Consider the following 15,649-nt stretch of genomic DNA (forward strand, 5'->3'; position numbering starts at 1 on the left):
TCTTCAAATTGCCCACTTTAACAACTAATTCACTCCCATCTCAAAACTGTAACATTTTACCAACTGGTACTAACTAATATTGTACTCTTATGACACAAAATCATTATTTTCGTACAAGACACATGTTCATTAAATGATTCAGAAAACCATGTTCGGTAATTGTTGGTTGAAATTTATTCTTATATAACAAAAAATGCCTTATAATAGTTAGACTTCGAATGTATCATGATATATTTGTAAAACTTATTTTGCAAGTACAATTAGACACGTTTTTTTTTACGTTTGAGTTACCATGATCAAAAGGTTTATTCTGCATTTTCAACTGGATTGCCTACATTGTGCAAACCGCACATACACGAGCGGGGCGCGTGTGTTGGCATGGGTGGAGCCTATTAAGTACCTGGGTGTACAAATGTAGATCTATACACCCATTACTTTGAAGAGAAGGCTTTTCCTATTTATAATACCCACATACATGATAATACACCTTTGAGAATCCTTCATGTTTTGACTATTTCTTGAAGCGTTGCACACTCATTAACTGAAACATGGCTCATGGCTCCGCCAGTGTGTGTTGGGATGTGCCTTCTTTTTGGCACATAAAAAGGTTTATTTGGAATATTTGGAACTGGAGTTGCTAGACTTCATTAAAACCATTGTGACTCCAATAACGGAATCATTGCACCGTGAATATTATCGTGATAGTTAACTTTGGAGTCGATGAATTAATTGAACTGGGAAAACTAACGGTAAAAACTACAATACTTCTCTGCTTGATATCTGCGCCATATATGCCCACAAGACCATGACACGACCTCGCAAAATCATGTTTTTTGAGTCGACGATATGGAATGTTACAAGTTACATAAGGGTCCAGCCCTTCAGACGTTTCAGCAGCTTAGAAGTATATATAGAGACTATCGTCGATCTTGGATTGCAGCTCGGCACACTTCTGCTCTAGCTTAACAAGCTCTTCATCCCACTCAGGTGGAACCAAATCCCTGAGCTCCACTCTTCTCGGTACGTCATGCACGTTGACATCGGTAGCTCTGTGCACTGGGTTTATTACCTCACCATTGGCGTGCTCCGGTGCCTGTGGTTCCTCGCGTGTTGGGGTGGTCAGCTGTTGCGGCGTAGGTCTCACTGGTGGCGCATTGAAAGAATCAAGATCACAGCTGGCCTCAATCATCTCATCTAGCGAGAGGCCAGATGGCATAACAACCATCATGTCATGATCCTCCAAAATGGACGCCTCATCTGTCGTATCAAGATCGGCAGTGAGGCCATATTGTGTTGCACCAATAGAATCACATGCAGGATCCTGGTACAGACGCTGACTCAGGACATAAGCTTCCGAGAACTCCCCGGTAGACAGGACCGTCAACCTCCAGTTGTAGATTCGCTGGAAGATGGTAACCCATTTTGGCACAAGATAGTGATACGAGTCACGGAGCTCAAGCTCAACACCTTTCTGCACCATGCTCTCTGCCTCAGCAACCGCCTGGGCTCCATTTATCAACCGAGCCGATTGTGTCAGATATTTCGTCAAGCACTCCTCAAGAAATAGCTTCTGATCTTGAATCTGGCTACCCGAGTCAGAGCCATGTTTTAGCCAAGACAAGTCATCACTGAACTCTGGAAGCTTGCATCTCCTTATGATTTCAACCAGTGGCTTGATTCTTGATGGCAGTGACCATCCAATGCTAGGTAAGAACATTTCTGTGAATTTCCGCTCGCTGCTCGATCTCTCCAGAAGATCAATCTCAAGAGCTGGCCACTGAATAGGAGTTCTGTATACTGCAGCCAAAATCTCTTCTTCCAGCTGGTTGAGAGCATTGTTGAATACTGAGATGCAATGCTCAGGACCAACTTCAGGTGCAGCACGTTTGCTAAGTATCTGTAGTGATGGTTTCAAGTAATTCAGAAGTAAATCACGTGTCTCCACGAGGGTGACATCAGGCTGTAGAGGAAGACTGTTTGCCATCCACTTTAAGCCCTCACGGAGCTTGCCATCGTCAAAGAAACCATTGGTATAACCTTCAGTGCAGCTTCCAACTAGAAAAACAACCAAAGATGAAGCAATCTTTCCATCATTCGGATCATTGGCGCCAAGCTTGTCAATGATAATTTGTGACACATAATCATACCCTTCATTATATGTGTCGCTGCTCAAAATCAGAAGAGGGAGACCAGATTGAGAAGGTATGGAGGCTAAGAGACTGCTAAATCGTGCCTTCTGCATTTCCCACGGAACGCTTTCAGATACCACAAATACTACACAGTTTGTGCTGTCAGCAACGCCGTTACCAATAACGTGTTGGTCACTGGCCCTAACAACAGACATGCAGCATGCACTCGGAGAACCCATCCACGTGCTCCATATTGAGATGTCTGCTGAAGTAAAAAGTAATCCGTTATCTTCATTTCCAGAACCCATGAGCTTTTTGAGCAACCATTTTGAGGCAACATTGTAGCTCTGAGATTCCATGGCACCTGGTGGGACAAGTACTAGCATCTTCCAGCATATGCATCTAGCATCAGGTTTCCTTTCAATTAAAATGGGACCAGCCAACTCTGAGACATTTAGTCGTGACCAGGATCTTTGTTGTCGTTGGTATCTTTCTTTAAAGGCATGACCAATGTCAAGCTCATGGACTGCATGCTTTGGCACCTTCATTGTACAGAGATCAAACTATCATGATCTCGCAGAACTTCAAAATAAATTGCAGAAAACACAAACCCTTCAAAAATAAAAAAATAAAAAGGCATATCTATGATAGACTCACCATTGCAGTTTGGTGAACTGGTGGTCCAAGTGACAGAGAATTCAATGCTGCAAGAGCAAGGACATTTTTCTGCTCCCTCACAGATCTCCTATCCGCAGCACGCTGCCTCCATTTCCTATAAGATCACGGTAGGTCACAAAGGTTAGGTGTATTTAAAAAAAATACTGACACAGATCAAAGACAAAAAAAACCAACCTCAGTATCATCTTCAGTTTTTCATCTGAAATTTTGTTCTTCTGGGATACAACAATTGAAAATGAAGGTAATGAATCATCTGTCGTCTTGTTATTAATCTGTCGATCTCCATACTCATGACCAGGCAATGCAGGACCTGTAGGCCACACAGATTCTATAAGATTGACTTGGTGGGATGATGGACCTTCCTCATCCAAATCTGTGTCGCTACCAGAGCCATGTGCCCTGAGCTCATGTTCAACTCCATGCATATCGGGGTAATCTGATGATATACCATCTGCAAGAGGATGTGAGACTCTGGTTTCTGCCAAATCATCAATATGCTGAGTGTAGGCTACTGACTGCGGTACGCCAGTTTGTTCTGTTGAGAACTCAACAAAAGCACCATCGTGGTCTTCAGGTACTATTAAATCATCAGACACCTTGGTCTTCTCCTTCGCTTTTGGTGAAGCTACTCTTTGGTCATCCATCCATCCTGTGTGCTTGGTGGCACGTGGAGAAGCAGTACTAGGTGAAACTGGCACACTTTCCTTTCTACTAGCAACTGGGGAAATAGGACCTGAATATGGTGAAGTGAATTGTTTATTGCCAGCTTTTGGAGAAAACAAACCAGAATACTTTGAGGTAATCTGTCCGCCAGAAGTGGGAGAAGCAGGTCCAGAAAACAATGAACCAAAATCTCGTTTGGCATTAACAGGAATCACAGGAGCAGCCTGTGGCATAACCAGCTCTCTTTTTCTAGCTGGGGAAGCAAAGACGCTAGAATATGGTGCATCAGTTGTTTTTTGGCTACTGGGAACACAAACTGGACCACAAGAAACGTCATCGACGATTCTCTGTGATTTCTTTGAATGCACAAGTTCAGAGCAACCAGATGGAAAATCGCTGTCACTGTTAAGAAAAGGTCCTTCTTTCACAGTGTATGGTTCTTCATACTGCCTCGATCCAAAACCATGGAATTCTAAGAGACTTTCAATGTCCTCGTCCTGAATAAAGCAAGGCACGGGATGATATCTTTTTTCTCATAATGAATAAATAACTGTTCAAGTAAGAGAACACCTACCTCCATTGCAAGCCACTCCACAACATGTGAAATAGGGATGCCTTGGCCAATCTGCAGACCACTGTGCAAGGAAGCCAGCGCTTGCCTTCTTACCTGGGTAGAAGAAATGTGTGTTAAGCTTTACAAAAGTGTGAAGAACAATTAGCCAACTAGACCAAAACGATTATCCTATACACAGAACTACAGAGTATATCTGAAAATGGACACCCTCATACAGTATAGGAGCAGAACTATGGTCTATGGTCGAACAGGCAATATCCACAATTCCTAAAGGGGCAGAATAAGACTACTTGAAGAGGATCGTGGTATGGAAGAAGTGACCAAAACTCACACTAGATTTCATTAGGCAAGAGATACTTAATTATGCCTTTGGTTGATCTGAACACAATGCAACGACATCTCTCAGTCTTCCCGTAAACGCAGGTACTCCTCGAGCTGCAGGAGCCCAAGCAGCTACGGATGAAATGCTTGGTGACCCCAGCGACCAAAGAGCGCAACGCCAATGTCGCATTTTGGGAGAATCAGCAAACATCCAACGGTAGTTGATGGTGATGACTGATGAGGGCATTCCATAGCACAAGCAGAATGTCGTGGAAGCTCCTGGTGGCTTGGCAAACAAGCAACAGACAGCAGCAACATAAGGACATCCTGATCTGACCCGTGGTTCCATTCTGATCTCACAACACACACGGCAAGTCTTGGATCGACAATGCCAAGAAAACAGCTGTGGCAAAGCAATGGCCTTGTTGATGTTCGAGAGTACGGATGGGGCAAGTAGAGATCCAGCGAAATGGTAGTTATTAGGAAGTTCAGCATGTATGTTTATCCATTAGTAGGAAAGGAAGGTGCATCAGTAAGTCAGGAGAGTAAGAAGGAAAGAGGGAAAAAGTAAGAGTTTAATTCTTTTCCAAGATAGAATCCAAGCATTAAGGGTGAAGTTAAGTCGCAACATTATAATCTTTCAGATCAAGCAAGAAATGGATCTCGCACACGTCCATTTGCTATCCCTAAACCCCTATAGTTCTGTCATCCCAATTTAAGTCTGGATGCAGGTGGACAAGTCCACCGAAGAGCCCGCTTTGTCTGCGCGAGCCGCCAGCGCAAAACGCAGGGCAAGCAGGTGCCTGCGGACACATTACGCGGACATGTGCAGGTTTCGCAGGTTCCTGCGTCCGCACGCGTGTTAGCTGCTACTTGCAAGACCATCTGAAAGCCAAGCAAAGCGAGACATGGAGATGCACCAGGTCCTCCAGGGACTCACAGAGAGCACGGCGGCGCACATGTCCTCTTTGTGCTGGTGCCGCTGCCAGCGCAGGGCCACACGAACCTGATGCTCAAGTTCGACGGCCGCCTCGCGTACCACGGCCTCCGCCCGCCCCTCGTCCTCACCCACTTCGTCCTTTCAACCGGCCTGCCTCCCGGCGTCCCCTTCGAGTACTGCCGCAAGGCTGTTTTCGACGCCGGCGGCATGGGCTCATGCCTTGACCCCGTCGAGTACGATCCGCACATGCCACGGGCGGCGCGCGCGCCGCTGCCCATGGCCGACGGGAGTGCGCTGCGTCGCCAGGGCGTGCTGGGCATGGATCTTGGCTCGGAGGACCTGTCGCCGTTCTTCTTCCTCGATGACGGCCGCCTGCCGTCGGACAGGACCGGCGACGCAGGAGATAAGGGTGCGGTGAAACGTGAAGACGTAAGACCTTCTCGTATTGCGGTGCGGGCTAGGCGGGCCAAGCAGGCTACCTGCAAATTATTTGCAAGGCCCGTATATGTAATGCAGGTAGTCCACAAACGCCACCAATCAGTTTTTTCGCGGCGCGGCCAAATGGGCTAGTGGAAGCCTGCGTCCAACAGCATCCGGAAATTTAAGTCAGTCTATCCCCGTCTAATACCTTATGTTCATATCAACCATTGTTTCCAGAAGAGCTGACTGGTGGCTTGTCATAACATTAAATACTTCAGCTACTACAGCACACCTTAAATCTGCAAAGAAGTGCAATACTGGCCAGGGAGGGCCAGTCACTGTGAAACTGTGGTGGATACATAAATTTTTCCCTATGGGGTCAATTATTAGTTATTACTGCGCCGTTTTCATACACTTAGGCCTTGTTTGGTACAAGTTATTTTTAGGGATTTGTGGGAATTATTTCCCCACCAAACTCCAAAACTCCACTTATTTCTAAAAGCATGTTTAGTTCTAGTGTATTGGCCTAGTTTACTCCCAACTTTTCCCCACTTGTCCCCAAATTCTAATGTATTTTCCCCAATACCCAATACACTACCCCTACCTACTGGATTAGGGATTGGGGTGTTATGGGAATTTGAGTGGATTGAGTGAAGGTAGAGGTTTCACCCAATCCCTTTGGGGACTATCCCCGCTAATCCCCACAAAACCTCTAGTACCGAACAAGGCCTTATGTGGACTCAGGCAAGCTGTAGCAAAGTAATGTTCATTAAGAAAAAAGAGTTGATTGATCCCACAGCTTCCCCTAGCTAGCTTAGCATTGAATCAGCGTGCAATAGAATAGAATCATGACAAAAATTAATAAGTTTATACTACCACACCTTTTATTGTACTAACTACAACGAAACTGTCAGTTCTGAATTCTGATGACACATTTTATTCTTACAACTTGCAAGGCTACTTATATTACACTCTTGCCAGCACAAATGCACAATGGAGAACTAGAAGTATGGGCATATTTGGAACAAATGATTACAGTACAAAGATGCTATAAAATGAACAGCCTTTCACCTACAAACTAGTATACCTTTGCAAAGTGAGCATGCATCAAACAAGCTTGCAGATATGTTGCTTTCCTTGCAAGCCGAAAGAAGGCAATATAGTTTCCCATTCTGCACGCTCTGAATTGCATTACAAAAGTTGGTGTTAAGTCAAAGTAAGTCAGTACAAGCCAGAAATTTCAAATTATGGCAGATGGTGTAACTACCTGGCAACTTCTCTTGCAAACAAAACGTCTGGACTGCATCTAACTTCACGAGACATCTTAGCAAGGTCCAGAGACAGCTCAGAAGGTTCAACCTAAACCAGATGTATGTAGAAGTCAGCAAGACAGTTGAAAACAACAAGACTACTCAATTCACCTCACCTTGTAACCAGGATGTTTGTCTAACTTGAGCAGTGCATAATAACCCCGGAATTCATTTTCTGTTGCGAAGAGTACACCCTTTCTCCTGTGGTCATCATACATTTGAAATAGCTCAACTGATGTTTTGTTCATCTGCTCAATGTTGAGATGTGCATCAAAACCCTCTGAAAAACCTTCTCCCTTGCTGTACTCACATAACTCGTGCATTGCTACAACGTGAAGCCTTATCTGGTCAAGAAAAGAAAAGATTGATCCACGATGAAACTCGATGAAACTCTGGGAAATAGTTTCATCTGGGAAGTAAAGGGTGTCCAATGAAAGAAAAGTAAATGCAATTTACCATTTGCTCAAGCATAGAAATACACTCTCGATTGAAGAAATGTTGCATTCGAAGATCCATTCTTATCGCCCGCATCCTATCCCACAAGAAGTTGTATAAGCCCAAGAAACTGTCATCGTATGTGTGATCTAGCAAATTGAGAAGGTATGACATGGTCTTCTGCAGAACTGGCAGAGGCCTGATCAAGTCTGCATCTCTTTCAGCAGTCCTAGTATACTGTATCAATCAGATAATAATAACTTCCATCATGCTTCCTGTTATAGGTGATGAAAGATAAATTCAGATAGAATCCTGTCGTGCTGGCAGGATATAAGGTAAACATTATCTACCTTTTTAACAGCAAGAAGCTCGGTTGTTTGGTTTCTGTCTCCACCTAACCTCTCGTACCTATCAAGATCTCCCTTTCTCTCTCGCTCCGCCCTTTCGGGCTCTAGAAACAAACCAAATACACATTTGTAAGTATCATGTTTAAGAAATTCACTGAAGAGGAGTAGAGAATGCACAAAATGTGATATTATCTAGAGCAGGAATCACCTGGACACATATCAGAGCAAAGCCCAAGAATTGCAGCCAACTCTGGGGAGTCCATGTCAACCAAATTACTATCATTTGATATGACAGGAGCTTTACCCACTGAAGAGGTTTGTTTCTGTTTGTCTCCTTTGGCAAGATCATTGGTATGTTCTACTGGCCTGCTTAATTCGACATTGAAACGAGCCAAACGCTTGGCTTTTGCCTGCTTTTCTCTACAGAAAATGTTACATGAGTCAATGAGAACAAGCAATATATTTGAAAAGAATATATGATGAAGCTACCATAAGCACCTCTCAAGTTCAGTTGAAGGGATAGCATCGTCACTAACATCCGAAGGAGCCGCACTGATTCTGCTAGAACTGAGAATTGAAGGCTTTGGTGGAGAAAATGCTGGTGTGCTATGTTCATTTGAATAAGTATCTGAAGGTCTAAACACCTGGTACGGTGGTGAATGCACATCACCAATGCGAGATTGTATTTGACCTCCAACCTTAGGAATGGATGCATTAGGCCTATAATAACAGCAACAATACCAGGAGTTACGAACCAGCAGGCACAGTAACGGGTCAATTTAACTGCCACTCCTAGGCATAAATATGATAGGTGTAGTAGATTGTGCTCTTACTGGTTATAATTCATTTTCAACTGCGTTGCTGCATCTCTTATCACAACTAACATAATAAGCAAAACTGAAATTCAACAAAACAAACTCAAAGAATTTACCGCTGGTTATCAGCCTGTGAACGAAAATTCTGGGCTGCACCATTAGTGCCAAATCCTGCAGGTGCTGACCTAATGTTGTCTCTAATATCCGAAGATGGAGATTTGAGCATGTTCCTGAATTCAGATGAAGGAGCTCTCATCCTTTTTGAAGTTTCAATACTTGCATCATCAACCAAAGTATCCGTATAGTCTATCAGTCTGTAAAGGAAACATGAGGAAAACACTTTCTGCATTAGTCAAAAGTCCACAGTACATCAGGTTACCAGATTTCAGACTACTAGAACTAGTGTTAACCATGTGACAACCAAGAAAATATTCACTATCTTACTCCAACCAATAAAATTAGTGGATAAAGAGTAAATAAGAATTTTACAACTCACATTTCACCCAAAACAAGTCATTTTTCAAACGAAGAAAAAAAAACAGAAGAATTAGAACGGGAGGTTAGTACATACTGTTGAGGGAATTCTGCATTAAGGAACTTGAACAAAACACCAGTTGCTTAGTACTCCATTAGCAAGACTAAAAGCTACAAGCAAAGTGAATTTTCCAAAAAAAAAAAAGTGTGCAGAAAAGAAATACACCGACCAAGAAAGGAAAACACATTAAGCACGTGTGTAATGTGTTTCTTGGTAATCCGTGCCCAAAATGATTATTAGCCAGCATTTTTCCCATTCCCTAGTGAAATAATTTTCCAATGGATGCTCATGATTATTTAACTTTCTCCAGGATATGTAAAAAAACATCAAAGCAGCAGACACATTGCCCATTTATATATAAAGATTTATAAGATCAATATATGTTGTAAGGTGTTCAAGCGCTTTGGAGAGCACATATATATCTATTGAGCAAAGTAAAAAACAGGAACACAATAAGGAAATCACAATCCGTAGATAGTGGTACCTTCTAGCATTTGCACCAGTACCATGACGAGCTTCAGCACCATCAACATCTTCATAGGATAAAGTAGGTGACCTAGACCTTTTTGAAATGTTATGATCGACTGTTCGACTTTGAAATGGAGCAGAAACTCTACAAGAGAAGGATAAAAGAAAAAGACATTAGAAAGCCATAAACACACAAGCACCAACAGGAGCAAGGGCGGACAATAGATGGCATAAAGCAATGATTACAGTGATCTGGGTAATAGGCTATTTTACTTAAAATTCACTGAGTATTGCAGTACAGCGCGAAAGCTGGTTTTAGCACGTGTATTTTTTTCTTTTTTGAATGGTTGCTGCGTGCGAACCTACCAGCATCAGAAGGTTCTCCCTTGTAATATATACCACATATATCTAGTACAAACTTTAATACAGCTTGAAAGACACTGAAATAAAGACTATGTTTGCTGAATACTAATGATGCACACAACAAAAATGCTAAAACAGAATCACAAAAAGAATGATGTTCAGATCACTAGATCAACAAGTTGGCAGTTCCTAACAGTTCTAGCCGACAGCACCTTTGGTGTCGCATATGATCGCTCATCTCTTGTTGTGCCATAACTGGTTGTGTTGACTTATCATAATTAGAAGATGCAGTTCCTAGGACAGGACGGGGCCTCCCACTACAAGGAACTAAATTGCTATTCAGAAGAGGAGAGGAAGCTCCACGTGCATCATGAAAAGGAGACTGATTCTGGATTCCAAACTTGGAAGGTGATAGATTCGGCCTGAAATATTAGCAATAACATGGAGTTAAGCAGCATGACCAGTGACATTTAGTACTGAAAATAGTAATTACTAGCTAAGTAACCAGCACTACACTCTTTTATGAGATAATTTGCAGCAAGGCATAAAAACTTAAGAACTCACCTCTGCACATGATCACGAGGCTCAGGATGCTGAACAGGAGGATAATTTTGAAAGCTTGATGAAGTTCTAAACTGCCTGGTCATGTCTAATGGTGGTGATCTTGCTGTTTTTCCAATATCTGGAGGTTGCATCCTCATTTGCACTGTGGGTTGCGCACTTCCATTTTCAAACAATGGATCTGCATAGTTTACCAACCTATCAATGGAAGACATGTTAGGTCTTAAAACCTGATAGCTGTACCCAACTACCCACAAGGCTATAGTTGCAAGCTCCTTGAAGACCCCAACTGAGCTCACGCCCAACAGAAAAATCTTATCCAGAGCTACGCAACCATATGTCCACCCACGTAGGGTGCTCCAGAGAAAGAACGACATGTCAAGCATGCGAGGGCAAAGATGGACTATACACCATGTTGCATATCCTAACAACAGATATAATGATATGCACCATTTTTCATATATAAGAACCTACTTTGATTAGAATGTACTGTTCTTCTGGCAAAATGACTTCCAAGCAACAGCATAGAGTTCAGCAGAAATGTGAAGAATATTTGGTTCATTGGACAACTTTCACAAGATTGCATGGTACTGACCGTACACGGGTTATCCCAATTTCTTTGAGCTACATTATTTGGATGATGTCAAAGGAGGATTGTGCCTAATGACGAGCTATACCTCCTATACACAAATTATTCACATCATGTAAAAGATAACGGAATAATAATATTGGACGTCTGTTGAGAATTCGGTAGCTTGACGGGAGATACATCACAGTTCACGAAGCAGTTTTACCTTCTTTGTCCCATACCATTATCATTTTCTGCAGTAAAGTCCGAACGCTGATTTGATAAAAGTGGCGGGGACCTGCTCCTTGAGGAAGTAACAGTTTGCATGGGCCTGCTTACGGATGGTGCAGCTAGTCTGAATATGAACACGAAAATGTTCTGTCAATAACATAGCATGGATACTGCAAGTTTGCAACTGCAACCATATGGGATGGGTTTAAGTTTATAACCACCAAAAAATGAAAACTTAATCTAGCATCCTAGCAGTAAGGAACCCTTCTCATCACTTATTTTGGCTTCGCCTCAAAAGATGCAACTATAGATGTGTTTTTTCTATAACAAAAACATGCAACTATAGCTGTACCCAGATTTATATCAATCACTTGTACTACCTAGGTCGTCAATTTGACCAACGCAACATGAATTGTATATAAAACAGAAATTATATCATTATAGAGTAGAACGTCTAAACTTTCTAATGATATATAATTTGAAATATACACCTTGTACGTTTGTTAAATTTACGACCTAGGGATACGTGCCGGCTTATAATCCCGGACAGAGGGAGTACCCTGGTTTAGCTACATGGTTGCTCTGTGCCATGCCACGATCTGCAACGATCAACTGGGACTAAGCCGTATTGTAGAAACTAGATCACTAGAGTGATATGACCCGCTAATAGTCAAATGTTGGCAAGCATGGGGATATCATTACTCTATGGAAACTACTGCGAGTGGAAGGAACATAGCTCCACACAACGCGAACACTCTGCCCTTCAAACTCTGAAGCTACTACATGGGTATGCTTAAAGTTAAAGTCACTTTGGGGCAACAGTACAGCAAATACAGAAACCTAAAATATACGGAAACCACTTAGGGTGGGGTGGGAGGTCGGGAGCTCTAAACTCTGACCTCGGCTGGGGCTGGAGATGGCGTGCAGCGAGGCGAGCAGTAGCGGCAGCCGCGCCTGGATCGACGGCACGAACAGGGGTCGGGAACCGCGCCGAACCGGAGGCGGCGGGAGCAGCTGCCACCGGGCGCGCGGAGGATGACGGTATGGGGATGGGCGCGGTAGCAGCTCTAGGGCGAGAGCTGGCGGCCGCCGCGGCGAGCTGGGGGCGCGCGCTCGGGAAGGTCGGGGAGGGGCGCACGAAAGGGGCGGCCGGGCGAGCCGAGGGGAACTGGACGGGGGCAGGCGGCGCCGCGGGAGGAGGGGCGGTTGCTGCGCCGGCGCCGAATGCGAGGGGCGCGGAGCCCGGGGCGCGGTTGAGGGGCCCGGCGTCGCGGCCGAACCCGGATGCCTCCATCGGGCCCGCCGCTCGGGGCACCACGGAACCCTAGCCGGCGGCGCTCGTCGCCGGCGTGAGTGGAGGGAGGAGGGGGTTTGAATTGGGGAGGAGATCGGAGCTGGGTTAAGCGGCTCGCCGAGCTCGGTGGGCAGAAGAAGGATACGACAATTGGCTTTTTCTTCGGTCCGGTCGGTCTATTGTGGTTTTTTGTAATTCGGCGGGTTGAAGAAAGTTCTTTTTTTTTTTCTTGAAGGGCATGTCCAATGCACTGCCCTAGAGGTGTTGCTTCACACCTTTAGTTAGGTTCGGGTGGTCCAAAGTAGGTTCGGATGAGGAAGTAGCCTCCTCTTCAAGAAGTGGGATCTTAAGCCCTAAAAGCATGCTTTTTGGAGAGAGAAAGAGATACATAGTGTCATATTTGTGGGGTCCCTTTTCTCTTTTTTCTGACTAAAGTTGTAGCTTCCATTGGAGAGATAAAATTCACCATGTTGTTTCTTACAACTTTTTTACATGAAGCAGCTAGTTGTGTATGCCACCATTGCTCATGCCCCGAGGGAAGGTGCCCAGACAGTCCCCGAGAGCCACCGAGCCAGGATTTGAGAAAGGACACGGCTAGTTCGGTCAATTTAAAACTACTCTAACTTAATTTTCAATCATTCAATTTATGTGTGATTCATGTGACTGAGAAAAATGTGTAATTGCACACTCATATACAATTGCACACATATGTACACTTCTCATGTTCACGAATCACAGTGATAATCTAACGGCCGTAGGGTTAATCTACAACTAACTTAACTCTCAATCAACCTAGAACTAGCAAATGGGTTCGAGAAAACCTCGGGCCAGAAAGTGCAAAAGCTACTAAAAACACATGGAATAGCACATGAATTTAGTACGATTGCGAAGATGAACATATAATTTGAACTCAATTGTTAACAATCCAACAAACTACATATGGTTTGGACAGTTTCTTCGGTTTGGGAATTTACCGATTGGGAGGGTGTTAAGGTACATATCTTAATATTATATGTGAAACACAAAATCAATTACAAAATTTATTAAATCTATAAATCTGTTCAATTCGGAACAATATTGGTGTGGAATAATGAAAGCAAACCCACATTATGGGCAGACACGCATTGAAGCCCTGGACTAGGAGAGGTGGAGCCCCACCACATAAGCTCTCGGGTGGCACCAGCAGGCGGTTGCATGGAGGGTGCGTCAGCCGGCAGCACAACAAGCCACCAACTAAGCTGGGCGGCACCGTGGTGGGCAAGGATGCCCCCCCAAGTCTAGTATAGTGATGTCTGGAAGTCGTCCGGTTAGCCTCTAGGGTGCGGGCTAGGGGCGGCAAGCTAGTGTCGCCGAGGCGCACCGACGAAATGTCGTGGGCATGTGGCAGTGCACGTGCTGCCACAACGAGCGAGGGAGCCGAGGTTCGTGTGCACTCATTTCATTCCACGTGAGAAGTTGGGCCAAGTCATAAATCTATATAAGTTGATGCGCCTCGGGCCATGACCCTAGTTGTCCGAGGTGTAGCTCCACCCCAGACGGCCCAATCTCAGGATCATCATAAAACTCACACAGTTCCACTTTTCTCCATCATTTTTTCATACGATTTTCCTTGGTCAAAATCCTATTTCTAATCACCAACAAACAAACAAAAAAAACTTTGATCCTCAAAGGAAGCTTGAGGGCTCACGTAACTCTGTAAGGAAAATTTTACTTGTTTAGCTACTAAAAACGTGACTAGAAAAACCCCAGATTTAGTTTTTTTGCGATAAAACCCCAGATTTAGTTGACAACCATGCCACTCTATCTCGCTCATTACTTAGTTATAAACTAGGGCATAACTTGGAGGATGCGATGTGGTGATAAGGGACCATGTTGGGGATGTTGAGGGCTTGAGGCTGCGACGGCGTCCATGATGGTTTTGCAGCTGAACTCCTCCATGTGGTTGGAGGAGTAAGCTGAGAATCCGAGTAAGCTTGGCTACTTCGTTGGGTGGGTGCCAATCAGGTAAACCTACGTACCATTTGGTACCCGTCATCCAAATATGTGGGTAGGGCATGGATAGAAAAGAAAATACTCATTTCACCCGGAAAGTCCGAATGTAGCCTGAGCTACATGGTTTTCTTGTTTTTACAAAATTCAAATTCAACATTTTGAAGTTCCAAAAAATTCTAAAAAAAATTCTTGGTGTAGGAAATGATGTACTCTACCACTGTGCAAAATCTTAGGATGAATACATCATATGCGAGGCTACAGAAAAATGACAAATTCTGACAGATTTTGGAGGTTTCAAAATCTCTACTGTTCCCTTATTCAGATCCAAGGATTTGTGAATTTTGCACAGCCCAAAATACTAAGTCTTTCGTATTGCTTTTTTTTTCTTATAGGAGCACCTATTAGCAAATCCAATCAAGCCTGTGACAATGAACCAGGTGGTACTCTGCAAGGTAAATAGCCCCACACTGATCTACGAAATTAATCGCCAAAGTTGGGTAGACCCTGATTTGGCACATAGCACAGCACCATGCTGCATGCATATGTCAGCTCTAGCCTGTCTCATGAGCTGCTAGTACTATACTACTCCTATATGATTCCGAAATTATTATGGCACGATTCAGATGAGCAAATGAATGATACTAGCTGCCTGTTAGCCAAAAAAGCACCCTGAACTCTGAATCGTGCTGCTGCGACGTACGACGTCCAAGATCGAAGAGCCGATCACCAGGGCAATCATAGCACACAGGAAGGCTCTCCTCACTAGCTGCCATGTTCAGAACTATCCTCTGAATCTCTGACACGACAGACCAAATCCACATCGATAATTGAAACCGGGAGTCAGAAACTTCACGAGCACACACAGTTCAACATCTGAAAGATTACATGCGCCGCCGGCCCCGGCCGATCATCGAGCGGTGGTTGCCGCTGGTGCGATCTTCTGCGACGCCGGCGTCGGCGGTCTGGCGGTGGGGGCACCATGCCCGGGCAGGGCGCGAGCGAAAG

General features: G+C 44.2%; 1 protein-coding gene across 3 annotated transcripts; it reads right to left on the reverse strand.

The window, feature by feature from the left end:
- Positions 1-750: 750 nt before the first annotated feature.
- LOC127331872 (SAC3 family protein B) lies at positions 751-12,757 on the reverse strand. 3 transcript variants are annotated; one of them, XM_051358094.2, is made up of 17 exons: positions 12,258-12,757; positions 11,370-11,482; positions 10,563-10,740; positions 10,211-10,420; positions 9,652-9,780; positions 8,749-8,946; positions 8,316-8,537; positions 8,026-8,237; positions 7,821-7,921; positions 7,492-7,707; positions 7,152-7,379; positions 6,993-7,084; positions 6,813-6,906; positions 4,045-4,137; positions 2,982-3,967; positions 2,787-2,901; positions 751-2,671 (listed from the first exon to the last, which is right to left on the reverse strand). In XM_051358094.2, exons 1-17 carry the CDS (start codon positions 12,650-12,652, stop codon positions 899-901), a joined length of 5,355 nt encoding a protein of 1,784 aa, XP_051214054.1. In that variant the 5' UTR covers positions 12,653-12,757; the 3' UTR covers positions 751-898. The 3 variants fall into 3 exon arrangements, with proteins under 3 accessions (XP_051214054.1, XP_051214053.1, XP_051214056.1); XM_051358093.2 differs by having other exon boundaries at positions 10,563-10,757; positions 11,354-11,482; XM_051358096.2 differs by lacking the exon at positions 12,258-12,757 and having other exon boundaries at positions 10,563-10,757; positions 11,370-11,453.
- Between the last annotated feature and the right edge of the window lie 2,892 nt (positions 12,758-15,649).

The sequence above is a fragment of the Lolium perenne genome, chromosome 2 (genome assembly GCF_019359855.2).
Source record: "Lolium perenne isolate Kyuss_39 chromosome 2, Kyuss_2.0, whole genome shotgun sequence".
NCBI lineage: Eukaryota > Viridiplantae > Streptophyta > Magnoliopsida > Poales > Poaceae > Lolium > Lolium perenne.